Source organism: Dasypus novemcinctus, chromosome 12 (genome assembly GCF_030445035.2).
Source record: "Dasypus novemcinctus isolate mDasNov1 chromosome 12, mDasNov1.1.hap2, whole genome shotgun sequence".
NCBI lineage: Eukaryota > Metazoa > Chordata > Mammalia > Cingulata > Dasypodidae > Dasypus > Dasypus novemcinctus.
Window position 1 is genome coordinate 32,865,136 of NC_080684.1, and position 16,513 is coordinate 32,881,648.

General features: G+C 38.8%; 1 protein-coding gene across 2 annotated transcripts in view; it reads right to left on the minus strand.

Annotated features, from left to right (window-relative positions):
- Positions 1 to 827: 827 nt before the first annotated feature.
- The window catches only part of SP1 (Sp1 transcription factor), a 51,901-nt gene continuing 36,215 nt past the window's right edge, over positions 828 to 16,513 (minus strand). For both annotated transcript variants that reach the window (XM_004467440.3, XM_004467441.2), the window contains exons 4-6: positions 12,216 to 12,384; positions 6,645 to 6,844; positions 828 to 6,198 (exon numbers count right to left, since the gene is read on the minus strand). In XM_004467440.3, the coding sequence (XP_004467497.1) occupies positions 5,885 to 6,198; positions 6,645 to 6,844; positions 12,216 to 12,384 (683 nt within the window). In that variant the 3' untranslated portion in view covers positions 828 to 5,884. The remainder of the gene's footprint in view (positions 6,199 to 6,644; positions 6,845 to 12,215; positions 12,385 to 16,513) is intronic.

Sequence of the window (16,513 nt, forward strand, 5' to 3'; positions counted from 1 at the left end):
AAATATACCCGAGTCCATACTAATATAAATGACTGAATAAACGCATGGGGAAGAAACAAATCTCTTACAGAAGTCCACATTAATATATGCAGACACCACCCCTTCCAGAAAGTGAAGCTTAATTTCCATCAACTCCACCGAGGGTGGGCTAGACTTGCTTCCAAAGGATTGAGTAAAAGGGAAAGGGGGAAATGGTAACTTCACAGCAGAGAAACCTGGCAAACACTTAACCAAATCAGCGATGTCATGTGGGTCTTACATACCCTCCGATAGGATGGCACAAGGGCGCTTCACTTTTGTGAACTTTTCCAAAACCCGTAAAATAAGCTCAGTCTAATCAAGAGAAAAATATCAGATAAACCTAGATTAGGGGATACTGAAAGTCTGAAACAGATCAGAAGAGATTGGGAAGAAATGACAACTAAATGCAATGTGTATCATGGACTGGATCCTGGGAGAAACCCAAATAAAGTCTGAGTTAGTTGTTATATAACAATGTCAGTTTCTTACTTTTGACAATACCATCCATTGTAACATAATTCAGTTGGGCAAACTGAATGAGGGGTATATGTAAACTCTGTATTATGTTCACAAGTTTTCTGTAAATCTAAAATTATTCCAAAATAAAATATTTATTTTAAAAAATGTTGGGGCTGCCCCTATCTTTGTGGTCCTTCACATTTCTATGTAGTCAAAGAACAATGATATGGGAGTTAAATGTGATGCAGCTGCACTGATTTAACAATGTATTTTAGCTTGTTTCAGAATATTAAGTTAAAATCATATTCCCCCCATTCCCAACCCCCTCAACACACCAGAGACATGGCTTTTTATTAAAAAAATGTTTTTTAATTGGTTTACAAAGGAGCTACAGACTACATTGAAACTAATCTTTGTACAAAACTGCAAAAAAAAAAAAAAAAAAAAAAGAGCCCTATTACACCCAGAGACAAAAGGTAGGGAGAATGACAAGAACAGAAAATAAAAAAGAGCAGGAAGAAACTGAAATACAGGAGATTAGCATCATACATACACAAGAGCAAAGTGGGGAAAAAAAAGATCAAGATGAGAGCATTTAAAAGTATTTCTCCACAAAGCCCTGGTGATAATCAGATTAGAACCAACAACAAACACGAGATTATTAAGAGGTTTAAAAAGGCAACAGTGGTATGGAGACTGGTTATTGCCAGTGTTAAGAGAAAAACTTGTTTTAGGCACCAGAGACTGGGGCACCGCCCCTCCCCCCCAGGGGATGACAGCCACAGGAAGAGAAAGCAGGCCCCGGGCAGCTGCCATTGGCGTGTGTAGAAAGGGTCTCTTCAGGTCAATCTCAGCATATTTTCCCCATCTTTCCCCCAAAGTCTTTGTGACCTAAACTCCAGGTAAGGGCTGTGGGATGCCACTGGGAGAAAGGGGTGATCAGAAATATGAAGACCTGATCTCTCCACATTGCTCAAGAGAATTTGCTGGAAAAGTGGAAGGCTGGGTAGATGAAGCCCAGTCTCCAGGCTAAGGCACTATATAATTCCTGAAAGTGAGATAAAGGAAAATACACACCCCAGGAGAGGTATTAACAAAGTCCTCACTACCTGCAGCCTCAGCCTAACCTTTTTTCCTGGACTGGGAACTATGCGGAGTTGGACAGATTACCATATCTTTATGCCCTTAGGGAGACAAAGCAGGGGCTGAGGGGCTGCTTGATGAGAAGGAAAGGGGAAAATGGAGCAAAACACTCATTTCTCACAAGTGAACGTCCTGGAGGAAATCTTTTTTGGGTTTGGGGAAGTCAGATTTGAAAAAACCTAGGGGAGGAATGAAGTCAGGGACTCCTTTTTCTTTTTCCCTTTCCTAGTCCTCAATCTGAGGCAAGTGAGCCAAATTTGGAAGAGGGAGTAGGAATCTAAATTTAAGGCTGCTTAATGTCTTCCTGGGGGCTGGTGTTTAGGAAAGACAGACAAAGAAAAGAAACAGGTCAACCTCAAAGCTGGTCTGCTCTTCTCCTAGAAGAGGTCTGTACCCCAGGAGTAGAGCCAAGAGAGGCACCAGGGAGAACACAATCTCCCAAACAAAAGTAATAACCTGCCCATATTTTATCAGCAATTTTCAAAAGCAATGTTTTCCGGGGTTGGAGAAGTGCCATATCCTCCTCCCTTTTCCACTACTGCTGCCACCTTTCATCCTTGCACATAAGTTACTGGCTCTCTTCTAAGGGATATGAAAGTTTGAGATTTCACATTTCTCCTCCCAACCCCAAGGGACTACCCAGTTTCAGACAGAGAGAAGCAGAGCTATGAAAAGGAACCCTTACTTGAGGCAGCTAGACCATCCTCATTTCCTTGGTATCTGATCTCAAAAAATCTTTTGATCTGATGAACCCAAGGTCCAAAAGGCATCAGGGCACTTACAATTGAAAAGAAAATTTTGAGCAAATAGCACCAGGGCTCCCCCAAAGCATAACAGGGGCTTGATTAGCACCCCCAGAAGAATCCCCCAAAAAGTATATAAATTTATTGCGTCCTAGCAAAGATCTGCAGCTTCCAGTATTCACACAATGTGAAGATATTAATACAAAATATTTTCTGAAAGTCAAACACCTGCAGTTCATAGTGCTTTCTCAGATTTGTTAAAAAAATACAATGCTTAGTTTCCTATATAGGATATATGAAAGCAAAAAATATATATATGTATATATTTGAAATAAATCAGCCATAGTAATTTACAGCTTTTGTCTCCAACCCTCCCCTCCCCCAATCATAATCTTTACCCCACACTTCAGTCTATACTTTCTGGGATCACGGGTTCCATTTATTCTGAACAGGCTGAGAAACAGCCATTAAATTGCATTGTGCACACCACCCCAAAATAGGGTGCCAAATGAGAGGTCCCTGAAGGAAGATAGTGTGGGTTGTTATTGCTCTGGGTAAAAAGTGACACAAATAATAAGCAGATGAGTGTGAATGGGCAACTTGAATGGACAAGGGAATGAGTGCTTTAACTTTACCACTCTTCTGGACATCTCCCTCCCTGCAAGATTTGGTCATTAAAAAATAAAATTAAAGAGCGACTCTTGGGGAAAAAAATCAGAATCAGTATGCCTGTCAGTATGTTACATTAATTTCTTCGGCTAAAAGTTCAGGGAAAGGGGATTTTCAGTAATGAGCCCTTGACTCGAGGAATGTAGGCTCCTAATTTCCTGTGGAAAAGACTGAGTGGCTCATTGCTGCTGGGGGACAAAAGCAGAAGTTGCTTTAGTTCTTGGGCCAAACAAAATACTGGACCTGGAGCTTCCCTGGAGAGAAGGGAATAGGGCAAGCAGAAAAAAAGAATTTGATATTAAGCTAGTTTATATCTAATAATTCCATCCTGGAGGAGATTCCATTCCTTGAAATGCTGAAGCAAAATACTGCATACTCCAGTGAGTTATCCTACCCCTTTCCTCCAAAAGATGCCAAAGTACATGATTACAGATACAAAATAAAAGGTTCTGAGTTCTTTCAGTGGAAATAAAGGGTGTCAGCATCTGGGCATAGGTGACTTTTACTTCAGAATTAATAGAATGTGATCTGGGGAAAGATCTTGCAACAGTTCCTGAGTGTTGAAAACAGTATTAAGTCTGCAGAACGGACCAAATGAAGTGAACTATTGTTCAGAATATTAACAATTATTGTATTACAGGTGAAACAACAACAACACAAACTTACCCAAATCTTAGTTTGGATGGATTTTCTATAAAATATATAGTAGGATCATTGCCTCATCTATTTGTAGCATTATCTACAGGCCAAAGACCTATAAAAAGAACTAGGACCCTGCTATAGATCTGGATGTTGGTTTTACTTAAAACACAAAAAAAGTTTTCTCTTTTAAAAGTGCAGTAGAATATTCCCCATTCATAATTGTAACTGATTTAACATAAGCAAAGAAATGACCTCAGGAACATACCCAGGTTTTAAGATAGATTTCTAGGTAATGGGCCTGAAAGGCATTTTGATCTGGATTTGATTTACTTTCCAACAATTTCAAATATAATTTCACGTTTGTGTGTAGATATATACAGGTATGAACACACATTCACACACAATCTTTCACAAACACTTCACTTTCTATCAGATCAGGATAATTTTTTATTGCAGATCTCTTTTAGAATTGGCTAACAGAAAACCTATCCCCAACCTAACAGATTACACACATACACACAATCATTTCCACACTTCCTCACAGTGAAAAGCTCTCTGACAAAATACCAGAAGGTCAAGAGAGACAATGCTTTAATGGCTGGGCCTTGAGGACAATTCTGGTTGCATTTAAATCTTAGTGCCAAATGCACCAAGCTCCCTGCCGCTATAATTTTTGGATCACTCTTCTGGAATTAAGCCATGGAGAAGGCAGGATGCTTTCTCCCCATCTCTCTGCTAAACCACAGTGGCAAGGCAAGATTCCTTTTTGTTCTGCACTAACATTCCCATGATCTTGTGCTTCCTTTTCCCTTAGAAACCACCCAAGTACACAGAGGAAGAGTTAAGAGAACATAAGAACCCCTGCCTTCCACTAGTACATGGACTGGACTTCTGCAGAATCTCAAATAGATTCATTGGTTCATGCTCCTTAATAACATAATGGGAAAACTACTGGGGGTGTTTAAAAAAGGAAGTATATTTCCTTTTAGAATGAAAACTCATAAGCCCACACATCAACGCCTAGAGCTACCCTGGAAGACAGCTGTACAAAATTTCTAATACTCCAATATTTCACTCCTGAACCCAACTACTTTGAGTTACCTCCTCTTCTGAACAAATCATTTTCCTATTGAAAGCCTGTATCTATTATTAGACTTTAAAAAAAAAAAAATCTATACATTCTGATCTCAGATTATCACCTTCAGAGGGTCTCCTGTCCACTTCCATAGAAAGACTTCCAATTCTTAATGCTTAGAGCAGCTAGTCAAGGGAAGTGTCTTTGACTCTCCAGCGCCAAGAGGGTGCCTGCGTCAGTAGTTTTTTTATACACTCCCTCTACAACTACCTCAAGCATCAGCCTGGGCTTCAAGGCTTTTCCATTCTGCTGCTGGGATTAGGACTTTAAAAGATTATTGACAGAAGCATCTCATTCAGGGATCATGACCAAAAACAAAACACAAAGTGATCAGGTGAGAGAAGGGGAAACAGAAAGGGTTGAGTCAGGAAAGGAGTGCATATAGCTGATCCCAAATAAAGACAATTAAGAGAGGAAAAACATTATGAATTGTATATATAAACTAAAAGCAGAGCATATGAACACTTAATCTGGTAGGAAGCCAAGACAACATCTACAGAAAATCTTGATGTGTCACAACAAGGCTCAGCCATAGGGAAATAAGGCAATATAAAAAATGACCAAGGTATTTTGGTCACAGAATGGTCTCCTTCCTCCTCCCAGCCAACCCCTGCAAATGCATCTCTATATATCTTTATATATATATAGATATATATATAATATAGAATCTGTTTTTTGTTAAAAAGTATTTCAATGATCATATATATTTATCAAGGCATGATGGCTTTAGGAAAGGGGGGGATCCATCATGGGGAGCTGAGAAGGGAAAGGCAGGAAGGGGAGGTGGGGGTAAGAAGTGAAAGAAGGAATTATTTGGGGTCAAACAAATGCTCATCAAAGAGTGGCACCAACAGAATTTTCATTAATGTTTCCTACTTCAAGCAGGCATTGGTGATATAGGTAAGTGCCAGGACCCCATCTCTTCTCTTGTATCCCTCTCCCAATTCTTCCCACCACCATGCATTTTAATGCCTCATGGCTCTTTCTCCCACATGTCTCTTGGACCCATGCTACCTTGCACCCCGGGGATGATGGGTATGGCCCATATGTCTCTAGCCCCGGGTGCCTGATCTCAGAAGCCATTGCCACTGATATTAATGGACTGCAGATCTGCCACCTGCATAACGTTGATGCCACTGTTGGCAAGGCGGGCAATACCCTCTGGACAGATGGCCTCCATGGCTACCATATTGGTGGTAATAAGGGCTGAAGGGGTGGCAGTGCCGCTGCCTTCTGAACCTGCGCCACTGTCCAGAGGCAAAGTGCCCACACTCAGGGCTACGCTTGGGCCTCCTTTCTTATTCTGGTGGGTCTTGATATGCTTTGACAGGTGGTCACTCCTCATGAAGCGCTTTGGACACTCAGGGCAGGCAAATTTCTTCTCACCTAGGTAAAGAAAGAAAAAGATAAGCAGCTACATCTTGGGAATGGGGGTACCTTTGCCAATTCACTGACTTTAAACTATATTAGGCAGAATAAGGCCTGTTTTAGAAGGTGAAAAGAAGAAGAAAAATCTGGAAAGTATCCTTTGCTTTTTGGGGGAAGAAAAAGAAATGAGTTGGGGAATACTCAGTAAGGAAGGTTTAACATAGCAGAAAGGTAAGGAGAGACAGAGACTAAGAAAAGTATCAGATCAACTCTCCTTCAAAATCCTACTAAAAAATCTAGCTTTTCTTTTTAAAGGTTTTCCAGATTAACTCCAACTTCATTTGTGACCCATAAAGTCAGTTTCAAAAGTAAGGTGCTCTGAGTATTTGATTATTTCCAAGTATATTTTACGTCTTTCCAATGTGGTCTATTATTATTTCTCTCTTCCCCAATCCCCAGCTCACCTGTGTGTGTACGTTTGTGCCTCTGTAGCTCATCCGAACGTGTAAAGCGTTTCCCACAGTATGACCAGGTACACATAAATGGCCTTTCGCCTGTGTGCCAGCGCAAGTGTGCCCGGAGGTGTGACGTCTTGCCATATACTTTGCCACAACCCTGGATGTGACAAATGTGCTGTTTCTTTTTGCCAGGGTCCCCAGTGCCCCTGCAAGCAAGAACACAACTATTCATCATTTATCCTAGAGACAGAAATTAAACAGTCACAAAGCATCACAGCAATTATCTGACCCATTTAAAACTAATCCAAACTCTTACCTTATATTAATGTTTTAGAGAAGTTTTAGGTTTACCAAAGAGCTCCCATATACCACCCCCTCACATACAGTTTTCCCTATTAATAACATTTTGCATTAGTATGTTACCTTTTTTTTTTTTTTTAGATACCAGAGATTGAACCCAGGACCTCATATATGCAAAGCAGGTGGTCAACCACTGAGCTACAATAGCTCCACTAGGGTGCTACATTTGTTACAACTGATGAACTAAACTTTTATTTTAAAAAGGCTTCTTTAGTATTTTTTAAAATATATTTTTTATTTATTTTTAAAAGATACATAGCTCATATTCTCTTTAGTATTGCAAGACAAACCTTAATTGATTTTGGTTCTTAACACCCAAAATTCATGGTGTAGATTTTTCTCTCAACTGGACATTACTTTTGGCTGGGAATTTACTTAAAACTTTTCTCCTAGATTAAGGGTCAAGAGCCATATGGGGAAGACTGAAAGCTGAAAAACTAGGACAATACCAGGGATTTCAGTGAAGAGGAGTGTAGGCTGGAAGAAAGTAAAAGGAGAACAAGGACCTTTAACTACCTCAAAGTATGCAAAAAATACACACATATTCCCCACTAGTAGCAGATCCCAAGCTCTTTTCAGGAAATCAGTTCTCAAACATTTCTGCCAAACCAATTTGTTCCATGTGTGATCCATTTGCGGGCAATGGGGAAATTGCCAAGAGGGATATTCCTTGGGTTTTAACAGCACATACTAGTAGAGAGGAAAAAGATATTAATGGAACTGAAATCACACTTAGGTGGAAATCCAAGAATTTCCTTCAGAAATTTAAACCCACTTTAAGCTTTGTTAGAGTATAAATGTACTGTACTCAGTGCTTCTGACTCAGGGAGCCTGGTCTGCTTTTCTTATAATTTAAGATAACTTACACAGTAATGAAATCAAGTTACTTTTATTTTGGTAGTTTTCTTGGTGTTTTATATGTGTGTGTGTCTTTTTGTACTTATTTGTATTGAGGTGAAACTTTAACACACTTTTCAGAGGCATATAAAAGACTGTGGTTTTGGTAATGGATGGTGGTGATGGTAGCACAACATTGTGAATATAATTAACAGCACTGAAAAATATCACTGGATGTGGTTAAAAAGGGGAATGTTAGGTTGCATATATGATAACAGAATAAAAAAAAAGTCCATGGAACTGCACTACACAGTGAACCCTACATAAGCCATGGACTACAGGGACTACAGTTACTAGTGCAATTATAAAAGCGTGCTTTCATTAACTGTAACAAGTATTTCACATCAATGTCAAGGTGTTTGTAATACAGAGTGGAATATGGGAATCCTCTATTTTATGCATGATTGTTCTGTAAACCCATGACTTTCCTAATAAAGGAGGGGAAAGACTATGCGGATTAGTTAATTCTTTCAGTTCTCTTTCAAAAGTGGTGACTACGAGGAAAAGAAAAGAATGAACTTATCAGAGATAATATTAAATAACAGGTGCTCAGATTTGGTGGAGAGAAAGGACAGTATATAGAATGTAATTTTAGGGGAGTGGGTATAGTTCAGTAGTTAAGCGCCTGCTCCCTATGTATGATGTCTTGGGTTCAATCCCCAGTACGTCCTTAAAATTATTTAAAAAAAAATTTTTTTTAATAAAAAAAATATATAATTTTAAGGACAACAACTCATTATAAATCAGTTTTACCTCATCTATGAACTAGATGAACCAGATGAACTAAATGAACTAGAAAGCTGACTTTAGGGAAGAGGATTTGGCTCAACTGATAGAGTGTCCATCTACCACATGGGAGGTCCAGGGTTCAAACCCAGGGCATCCTAGCCCGTGTGGTGAGCTGGCCCACAAGCTGTGCCCCGCAGGGGTGTCCCCCACATAGAGGAGCCCCACGCACAAGGAGTGCACCCCACAAGGAGAGCCGCTGTGCGTGAAAAAAGTGCAGCCTGCCAAGGAGTGGCGCCGCACACATGGAGAGCTGACGCAGCAAGATGACATAACAAAAAATTGAGACACAGGTTCTCCATGCCGCTGACAAGAATACAAGCAGACACGGAAGAACACACAGTGAATGGACACAGAGAGCAGACAACTGAGGAGGTGGGGGGGGGTGGAAAGGGGAGAGAAATAAATTAAAAATCTTAAAAAAAAAAAAAACTGGCTTCAATAAAAATATTTATAAAGTATATAGAAAAATGTCAAAATATTGTTGGAAAAGGGGAAACATGGGTAAATTCAGTTAGACCGTATTTTATTTTGGTGCATCAGTTTGCGGCAAAGAAAGCAATTAGTGGCTTTTTTCATTTCTTTATAAAATTTTAATGTTTGAAATTAAATATTTGAACAAAAGATGCTTCAATTTAAAGCAGCTAAAAAATTGTGTTTTTATATTGACCTTGCTACTTTAAACCTGAACACCATATACTCTGGTCATTTAACTTAATACCTCTTAGGTGCTAGAAATTTATTTTACAGAATTGTGCTAAGACATTTAGAAAAAATAAAATGGAATTGCTGTAGTAAAAATCAAGTTGGCTTCAAAAAAAAAGCTTATTTGGTCATCATTTGGCTGTTACACTTTTTTTTTTTTAAGATTTATTTATTTCTTCTCCACACCTCCTTGTTTGCACTTGCTGTGTGCTGTGTCTTTAGGAGGCACGAGGAACTGAACCCGGGACTTCCCACGTGAGAGGGAGGCACCTAATCACTCGCGCCACCTCTGTTCCCTGCTTTGTTGTGTTTCTCATTATGTTTTTTTCTTCTTGCATCTCTTGTTGCATCATCTTGTATTAGTTTGCCACACCTGCCTGTCACGCCAGCTGTCTTCTTTAAGAGGCACTGAGAACCAAACCACAGACCTCCCATGTGGTAGGCAGGAGCTCAGTTGCTTGAGCCACATCCGCTTCCCATACTTTTCTTTAAAACTGCAATAATTTCTCTGCTTTGGAACTGTAACTATATATACGCTGGTCTATTATTTTTAATTTTACAAAAATAAAATAGTTAAAAAAACCATGTAAAATGCAAAAATAAATTTGTGCTTTATTTGAATAGTCTGCTGCTCATTAGGTCCTCATGACTATGTGAATGCTTTATTTTTTAAAATTTTAAAGTATGCTGTTTAGGGCTTAGATAATAGAATCTATGTTTTCACAAGTTTTATATGAAGTATTTATATAAAATAAGAAATTACAGTGATACCACTTTGATTAGTTTGAATGTTATCAGGTATTGAAATAAATTCTAAGGGAAAAAAAAAGGTGTTACTAATGAGAAAATCATCAGATTTATCAGACCTTTGTTCTGAGGTATACTTTAGATTCCATGATATAACGTTCTATCTGGAATCAGTATTTTGGTCTATTTTAAGGAAAAGGAAGACTCTGGAAAACAAAAAAAATCATCATAGTAGGAAGTTTCTTTTTCTCTGTAAGACTGTTTTGCAGCAAACAACTTTGTTAAAACTATCTCAAGACAGACATTTGGTAACAACTATTAGACTGGCTGACTCACTCGATTTCCTTATTTCCAGGTGAAAACAGGTTATGTATTAATAAGGCTCAGGGTCTTAAGAATCAATGAGTGGGAAGCAGATTTGGCTCAATGGATAGAGCGTCCGCCTATCACATGGGAGGTCCAGGGTTCAAACCCAGGGCCTCCTGACCCATGTGATGAGCTGGCCCATGTGCAGTGCTGATGTGCCCAAGGAGTGCTGTGCCACATGGGTGTCCCCTGCGAAGGGGAGCCCCACACGCAAGGAGTGTACCCTGTAAGGAGAGCTGCCCAGTGGGAAAAAAGTGCAGCCTGCCCAGGAGTGGCATCGCACACACGGAGAGCTGATGCAGCAAGATGACACAACAAAAAGAGATAGATTCCTGGTGCTGCTGAAAAGAATATAAGCAGACACAGAAGAACATACAGCGAATGGACACAGAAAGCAGCAACTGGACCGGGGGGGGAGGGGAAGGGGAGAGAAATAAATTAAAAAATAAATCTTAAAAAAAAAAAAAAAATCAATGAGAGATGCAGGGAAGCGAACTTGGCCCAATGGATAGGGCATCCACCTACCACATGGGAGGTCTGCAGTTCAAACCCCGGGTTTCCTTGACCCATGTGGAGCTGGCCCATGCTCAGTGCTGGTGCACACAAGGAGTGCCGTGCCACGCAGGGGTGTCCCCCGCATAGTGGAGCCCCACATGCAAGGAGTGCGCTCCATAAGGAGAGCTGCTCAGCGCGAAAGTGCAGCCTGCCCAGGAATGGCACCACACACACAGAGAGCTGACACAAGAAGATGACACGACAAAAAGAAACACAGATTCATGGTGCCACTGATAAAGACAGAAGTGGTCACAGAAAAACACACAGTGAATGGGGGGGGAGGGAAATAAATTTAAAAAATTAAATCTTAAAAAAAAAAAAAAAAAAAGAGAGAGAGATGCAAGACTATCCCAGCCCAGGTTCACTTCAGACCAACAATAGTAAAAAGCAGTGCCTTTCATTTTTGAACAGATATGGTTCATGGACAGCAGAAGATTCAGTCTCAACAGAAAAATGCCAAAAAGCAAGCTGGACAAAAGAAGAAACAAGGACATGACCAAAAGGCTGCTGCCAAAGCTGCATTAATATATACCTGAACTGTCCGTAGGACACAAATGCCAGACCCTAAGACCTTCAAGCAGCACTTTGAGGGCAAGCATCCTAAGACTCCATTTCCTCCAGAACTGGCTGATGTTCAGCTGTAAAGTTGTTTACAGGTAAATTCATGACACTTTTGACTCTTCTACTGTCTCAGACCTTAGGAAACAAACCTGTAGCTGTTTTTCTAACAAACTGTTGATCAGCAAAAATAAAGGGGCTACAGAAACACTAATTTTTATGCTGTTCCCTTTTGGGCTTCATGCAAAGACAATTCTGTGTAAAATGTACAGTTGACTCTAATTTGGAAATCTTACATCAGTCCATCCTTGTTATAAAATGTTTTTACAACTGTAATTATACTGATGTTCACATTATATAAAATAACTCATCTAGTAAAGTAGTACTTCGATTTACAACATCACAGGGGAGAAACAAGAATCAATGAAAGAGTCAATGTTAGAACCAAGATCCTGTAATAGAACTTATTCAAATGTACTAATTCTGATCCCTTTGCAACACTGTTGGGTATTAAATATTTAAAAATTAGTCCTCTTCCTCTTACCTCCAAGCCCATTAAAAGTTCTTCCTCATACTCCTAAGAGAATAGCTTTGTAAACTCACCTTCCTTCACTGTCTTTACAGTAGGGGCAGGTGCATGCTTCCCTCCGAGTTCTCCGACCAGGTTGGGGTTGGGGGTCTGGGCTGTTCTCTCCTTCCTCTCCACCTGCTGTGTCATCATGTATTCCATCACCACCTGCCCCATGGAGGCCAAGCTGAGTTCCATGATCACCTGAAATTACGAGATAAAAGGGACAAAGTAGGAAGGAAGGGAGGTCATCCAGCCTCAAGGATCTTAGTGACACCTACATTCTTGGCACCATTTCTTCAAATATCTGATGTCACATTCATCACTATTATTACCCATACCTGAAATCTTAAGAATTGTCTTTGAAAATACAAACAGCCAGTCTCACTTACAATGATAAAATACAATTGCAATTTTCCACCTATCAGATTACCAAAAGTTAAAACTCTGATGATATACACTATTGGCAAATATATGGGAAAACAGGCATTTTAATATACAGTTGGTAGTAAACTCATACAACCTCTTGGAGACTAATTTGGCAATATTATTAAAAATTTATATTGCTAAAAAATTCAAATGCACATCTTCTTTGAACAAGCAATGTCCTATAATATAGTCGGGAGTACACAAAGATATATGATAATGTTTTCTGTAGCTTTGTAAATAACAAAGAATTAGAAACCATCTAAACACACACCATTAAGGAACTAAATAAATTATGATACATTTATACAATGGGCTACTAAGTAGCCATTAAACAGAATGAGATAAAAGTTACACACTGTTCTAGAAAGATCTTAAAAAAGAAAAATCTCTTATTCACTTGCAGGTATTCCCAGCGTTAAAAGTACCATGGAATCAACCAATGGAAATGACTAAAAAGAAGCAACATCAAACACATACTATATTATCTGATGGTGCTATTTTTTTTTTTTAAAGATCTATTTTATTTATTTCTCCCCAGCCTCTTCTTGTTTGCACTTGCTGTGTCTGTTCCTCTTCCTTGTTTCTTTTTAGGAGACACCTAAAAAGAACTGAACCTGGGACCTCCGATGTGGGAGGGAGGTACCTAATCACTTGAGCCACCTCCACTCCCTGCTTTGTTGTGTCTCTGGCTGTTTTTCCTCCCTGTGTCTCCCATTGTGTCATCCTGTCATGTCAGCTCGTGGAACCTGCCCATTGCATCAGCTCACTGTCTTCTTTAGGAGGCACTGGGAACTCTGCTCCCCACTTTGTTGAGTCTCTCATTATGTTCTCTCTTCCTGTCTCTTGTTACATCAGTTTGCCATGCCTGCCCTTCACACCAACCCACTGTCTTCTTTAGGAGGCACCAGGATCTGAATCAGCTACCTCCCATGTGGTAGGCAGGAGCCCAGTTGCCTGAGCCACATTTCTTCCCTCTATTTTCTTTTAAAAGTAATATCAGTGTGAACACACGGAAATTTCTGTCCTGGTTAAATAAAAAAATTGATAAATGCTACAAAGCTCTATACCAGTTTTTCAAACTTTTAAAACTTTCAACCCACAGCAAGGAATATATTTGAAAGTTACAGTAATCAAAACTGTGTGGAACTGGCAAAAGGATATATAAACAAATGAAATAAAATTGAGAGTCCAAAATTAAACCCATGGATCTATGGCCAATTGATTTTTGGTAAAGGTACAGAGTCGCTCAATGGGGAAAGAACAGTGTCTTCAACAAATGGTGCTGGAAAACTGGATATCCATATGCAAAATAAAGTAGATGTCCACCTCACACCATACACAAAATTTAATTCAAAATGTATAAAAGACCTAAATATAAGAACCAGGACTACAAACTCCTAGAAAAAACGCAGGGAAGCATCTTTAGGATCTTGTGTTAGGCAATGGTTTCTTAGGACTTTACACCCAAAGCACAAGTAACAAAAGAAAAAGATAAATGGGACTTCCTCAAAATTAAAAATGCTTGTGCATCAAAAGGACTTTATCATGAAAGTGAAAAAAAAAACTATTAAGTGAGAAAATATTTGGAAACCACATATCTGATAAGGGTTTAATATCCAAAATATATAAAGAAACCCCAAGATTCAACAATAAAAAAGACGAATAACTCAATTTAAAAATGGGAAACTTACTGATAAGAACTAATTATAATAAGCAAACTCATAAAGAGTTAGATCTAGAATATAGGAGATAGAATGGGGCCAGAGAATGGTTAGCTGATGCTTAATTTGTACAGAATTTTTAATAAGGTTGATTGTAAAAGTTTAGAAATGGATAAATTAACAGAGCTGAATTGTATGTATGATTGTGGTTGAAAGGGGAAGGTTAGGGTAGTGTACGTCACTAGAAGAAAAGCTAGAATATGAAACATGGGACTATAAACTATAACATAGTGAACCTGTTGTAATGATGAATGTGGTTAATAGTACAAATGTAAGAATGTTCTTCCATAAACTAGAACAAATGTACCTATTACAAGATGTTAATAATATGGTGATATATGGGAAAAAATACACTTAATACAAATTATGGACTATAGTTAACAGTAATATTTTAATAATCTTTCATCAATTGTAACAAAGGTACCTACAATGCTAAGGTGTCCATAATATAGGGGTATGAGGGATGTGAGGTTTTTCTTTTTAAAGCAACGAAAATGTTCTAAAATTGATTGTGATGACGACTGTATAACTGTTGATTATACTGAGAGCTAATAATGATTGTACACTCTGGAAGGACTGTATGGAGTGTGAATAAAACTGCTCTTAAAAAAAAGGTCATTGACCTTAAGACTTGAATATGAATCTCAGACATTTCTCCAAAGTGAATATGAAAATGGCTAAAAAGCATGTGAAAAGACGTTTGACATCACTAGCTATTAGGAAAATGAATCAAAACAACAGTGATATATTATTTCACACCCACTAGAGTGGCTATTAAAAAAAAAACAAAATTACAAGGGTTAGGGAGGATGTGGAGAAATAGGAACATTCACTCATTGCTGATGAGAATGTAAAATGATGAAGCCACAGAGGAAGATGGTTTGTAGTTCCTCAGAAAGCTAAGTATAGAACTACCATATTACCCGGGAATCCCTGTATTATTAGGTCTATAGCCACAAGAATTGAAAGCAGGGACTTAAGCGGATATTTGCATACTGAGACTCTTGGCAGTACTAGTCACAATTGCCAAAAGATGAAAGCAACCCAAGCCCAAGTGTCCATCAACCAATGAATGGATAAATAAAATATTATATATAAATAAAGTGGAATATTATTCAGCCCTAAAAAGGAACATGCAACAATTTGGATGAACTTTGAAGATATCACGTTTGAGTGAAATGAGCCAGACAAAAAAGGAAAATATTATTATGCTCTCACTGATTCGAAAGTTAGAATAAGCAAACTCATAGGGTTAGAATCCAGAACACAACTTACCAGGGGCTAGGTGAGGGGTAGAGAATGGGGAGTTAATGATTAATTTATACAGATTTTTTATTTAGGTTGATTGTAAAATTTTGGAAATGGATGGTGGTAATAGTGGCACAATATTATGAGTGTAATTAACAGCACTGAACTATACATGTGAATGTGGTTAAAAGAGGAAATTTTAGGTCTTATATGTTACTAGAATAAAAATTAAAAGATAAAACATAGAACTGTATAACACAATGAACCCTATGTAAACAGGTGGACTACAGGTAATAGTACAAGTATAAAAATGTTCTTTTCTTGAATTAAAACGAATGTTATCACACTAATACAAGGTATTAATAATAGGTTGCTAAATGAGAAAATTTTGGACTATAGTTAACAGTACACTTTTAATATTTTAAAATCAGTTATAACAAAGGAACCACCCTAATGCCAAGTGTCAGGTGTAGCTCAGTGGTTTGAGCATCTGCTTCCCATGTATGAGGTCCTGGGTTCATTCCCTGGTATCTCCTTAAGCAAAACAACAACAAAAACAACTCTGCAGTTAAAGTAATTATGGGGAAAAAAATGGATCGACAACCTATATATAAGAACTACACAGATAAAACCCTTAAAAGAAAACATAGGGGGAAGCATGTGTCTCAAGCAATTGGGCTCCTGTCCACCATATGGGGGGGTCTCGGGTTTGGTTCCCAGGGCCTCCTGGTAAAAGGCAAGCTGGCCTGCATCATGTAGAGCTGGCCCGTGCCACGAGCTGATACAACAAGATGATGCAGCAAAAAAGAGATACAAAGGAAAGACAACAAGAGACAACAAACCAGGAAGCTGAGGTGGCTCAAGCAATAGAGTGCCTCTGTCCCACATCAGAGGTCCCAGGATTGGTTCCCGGTGCCTCCTAAAGAGAAGAGAAG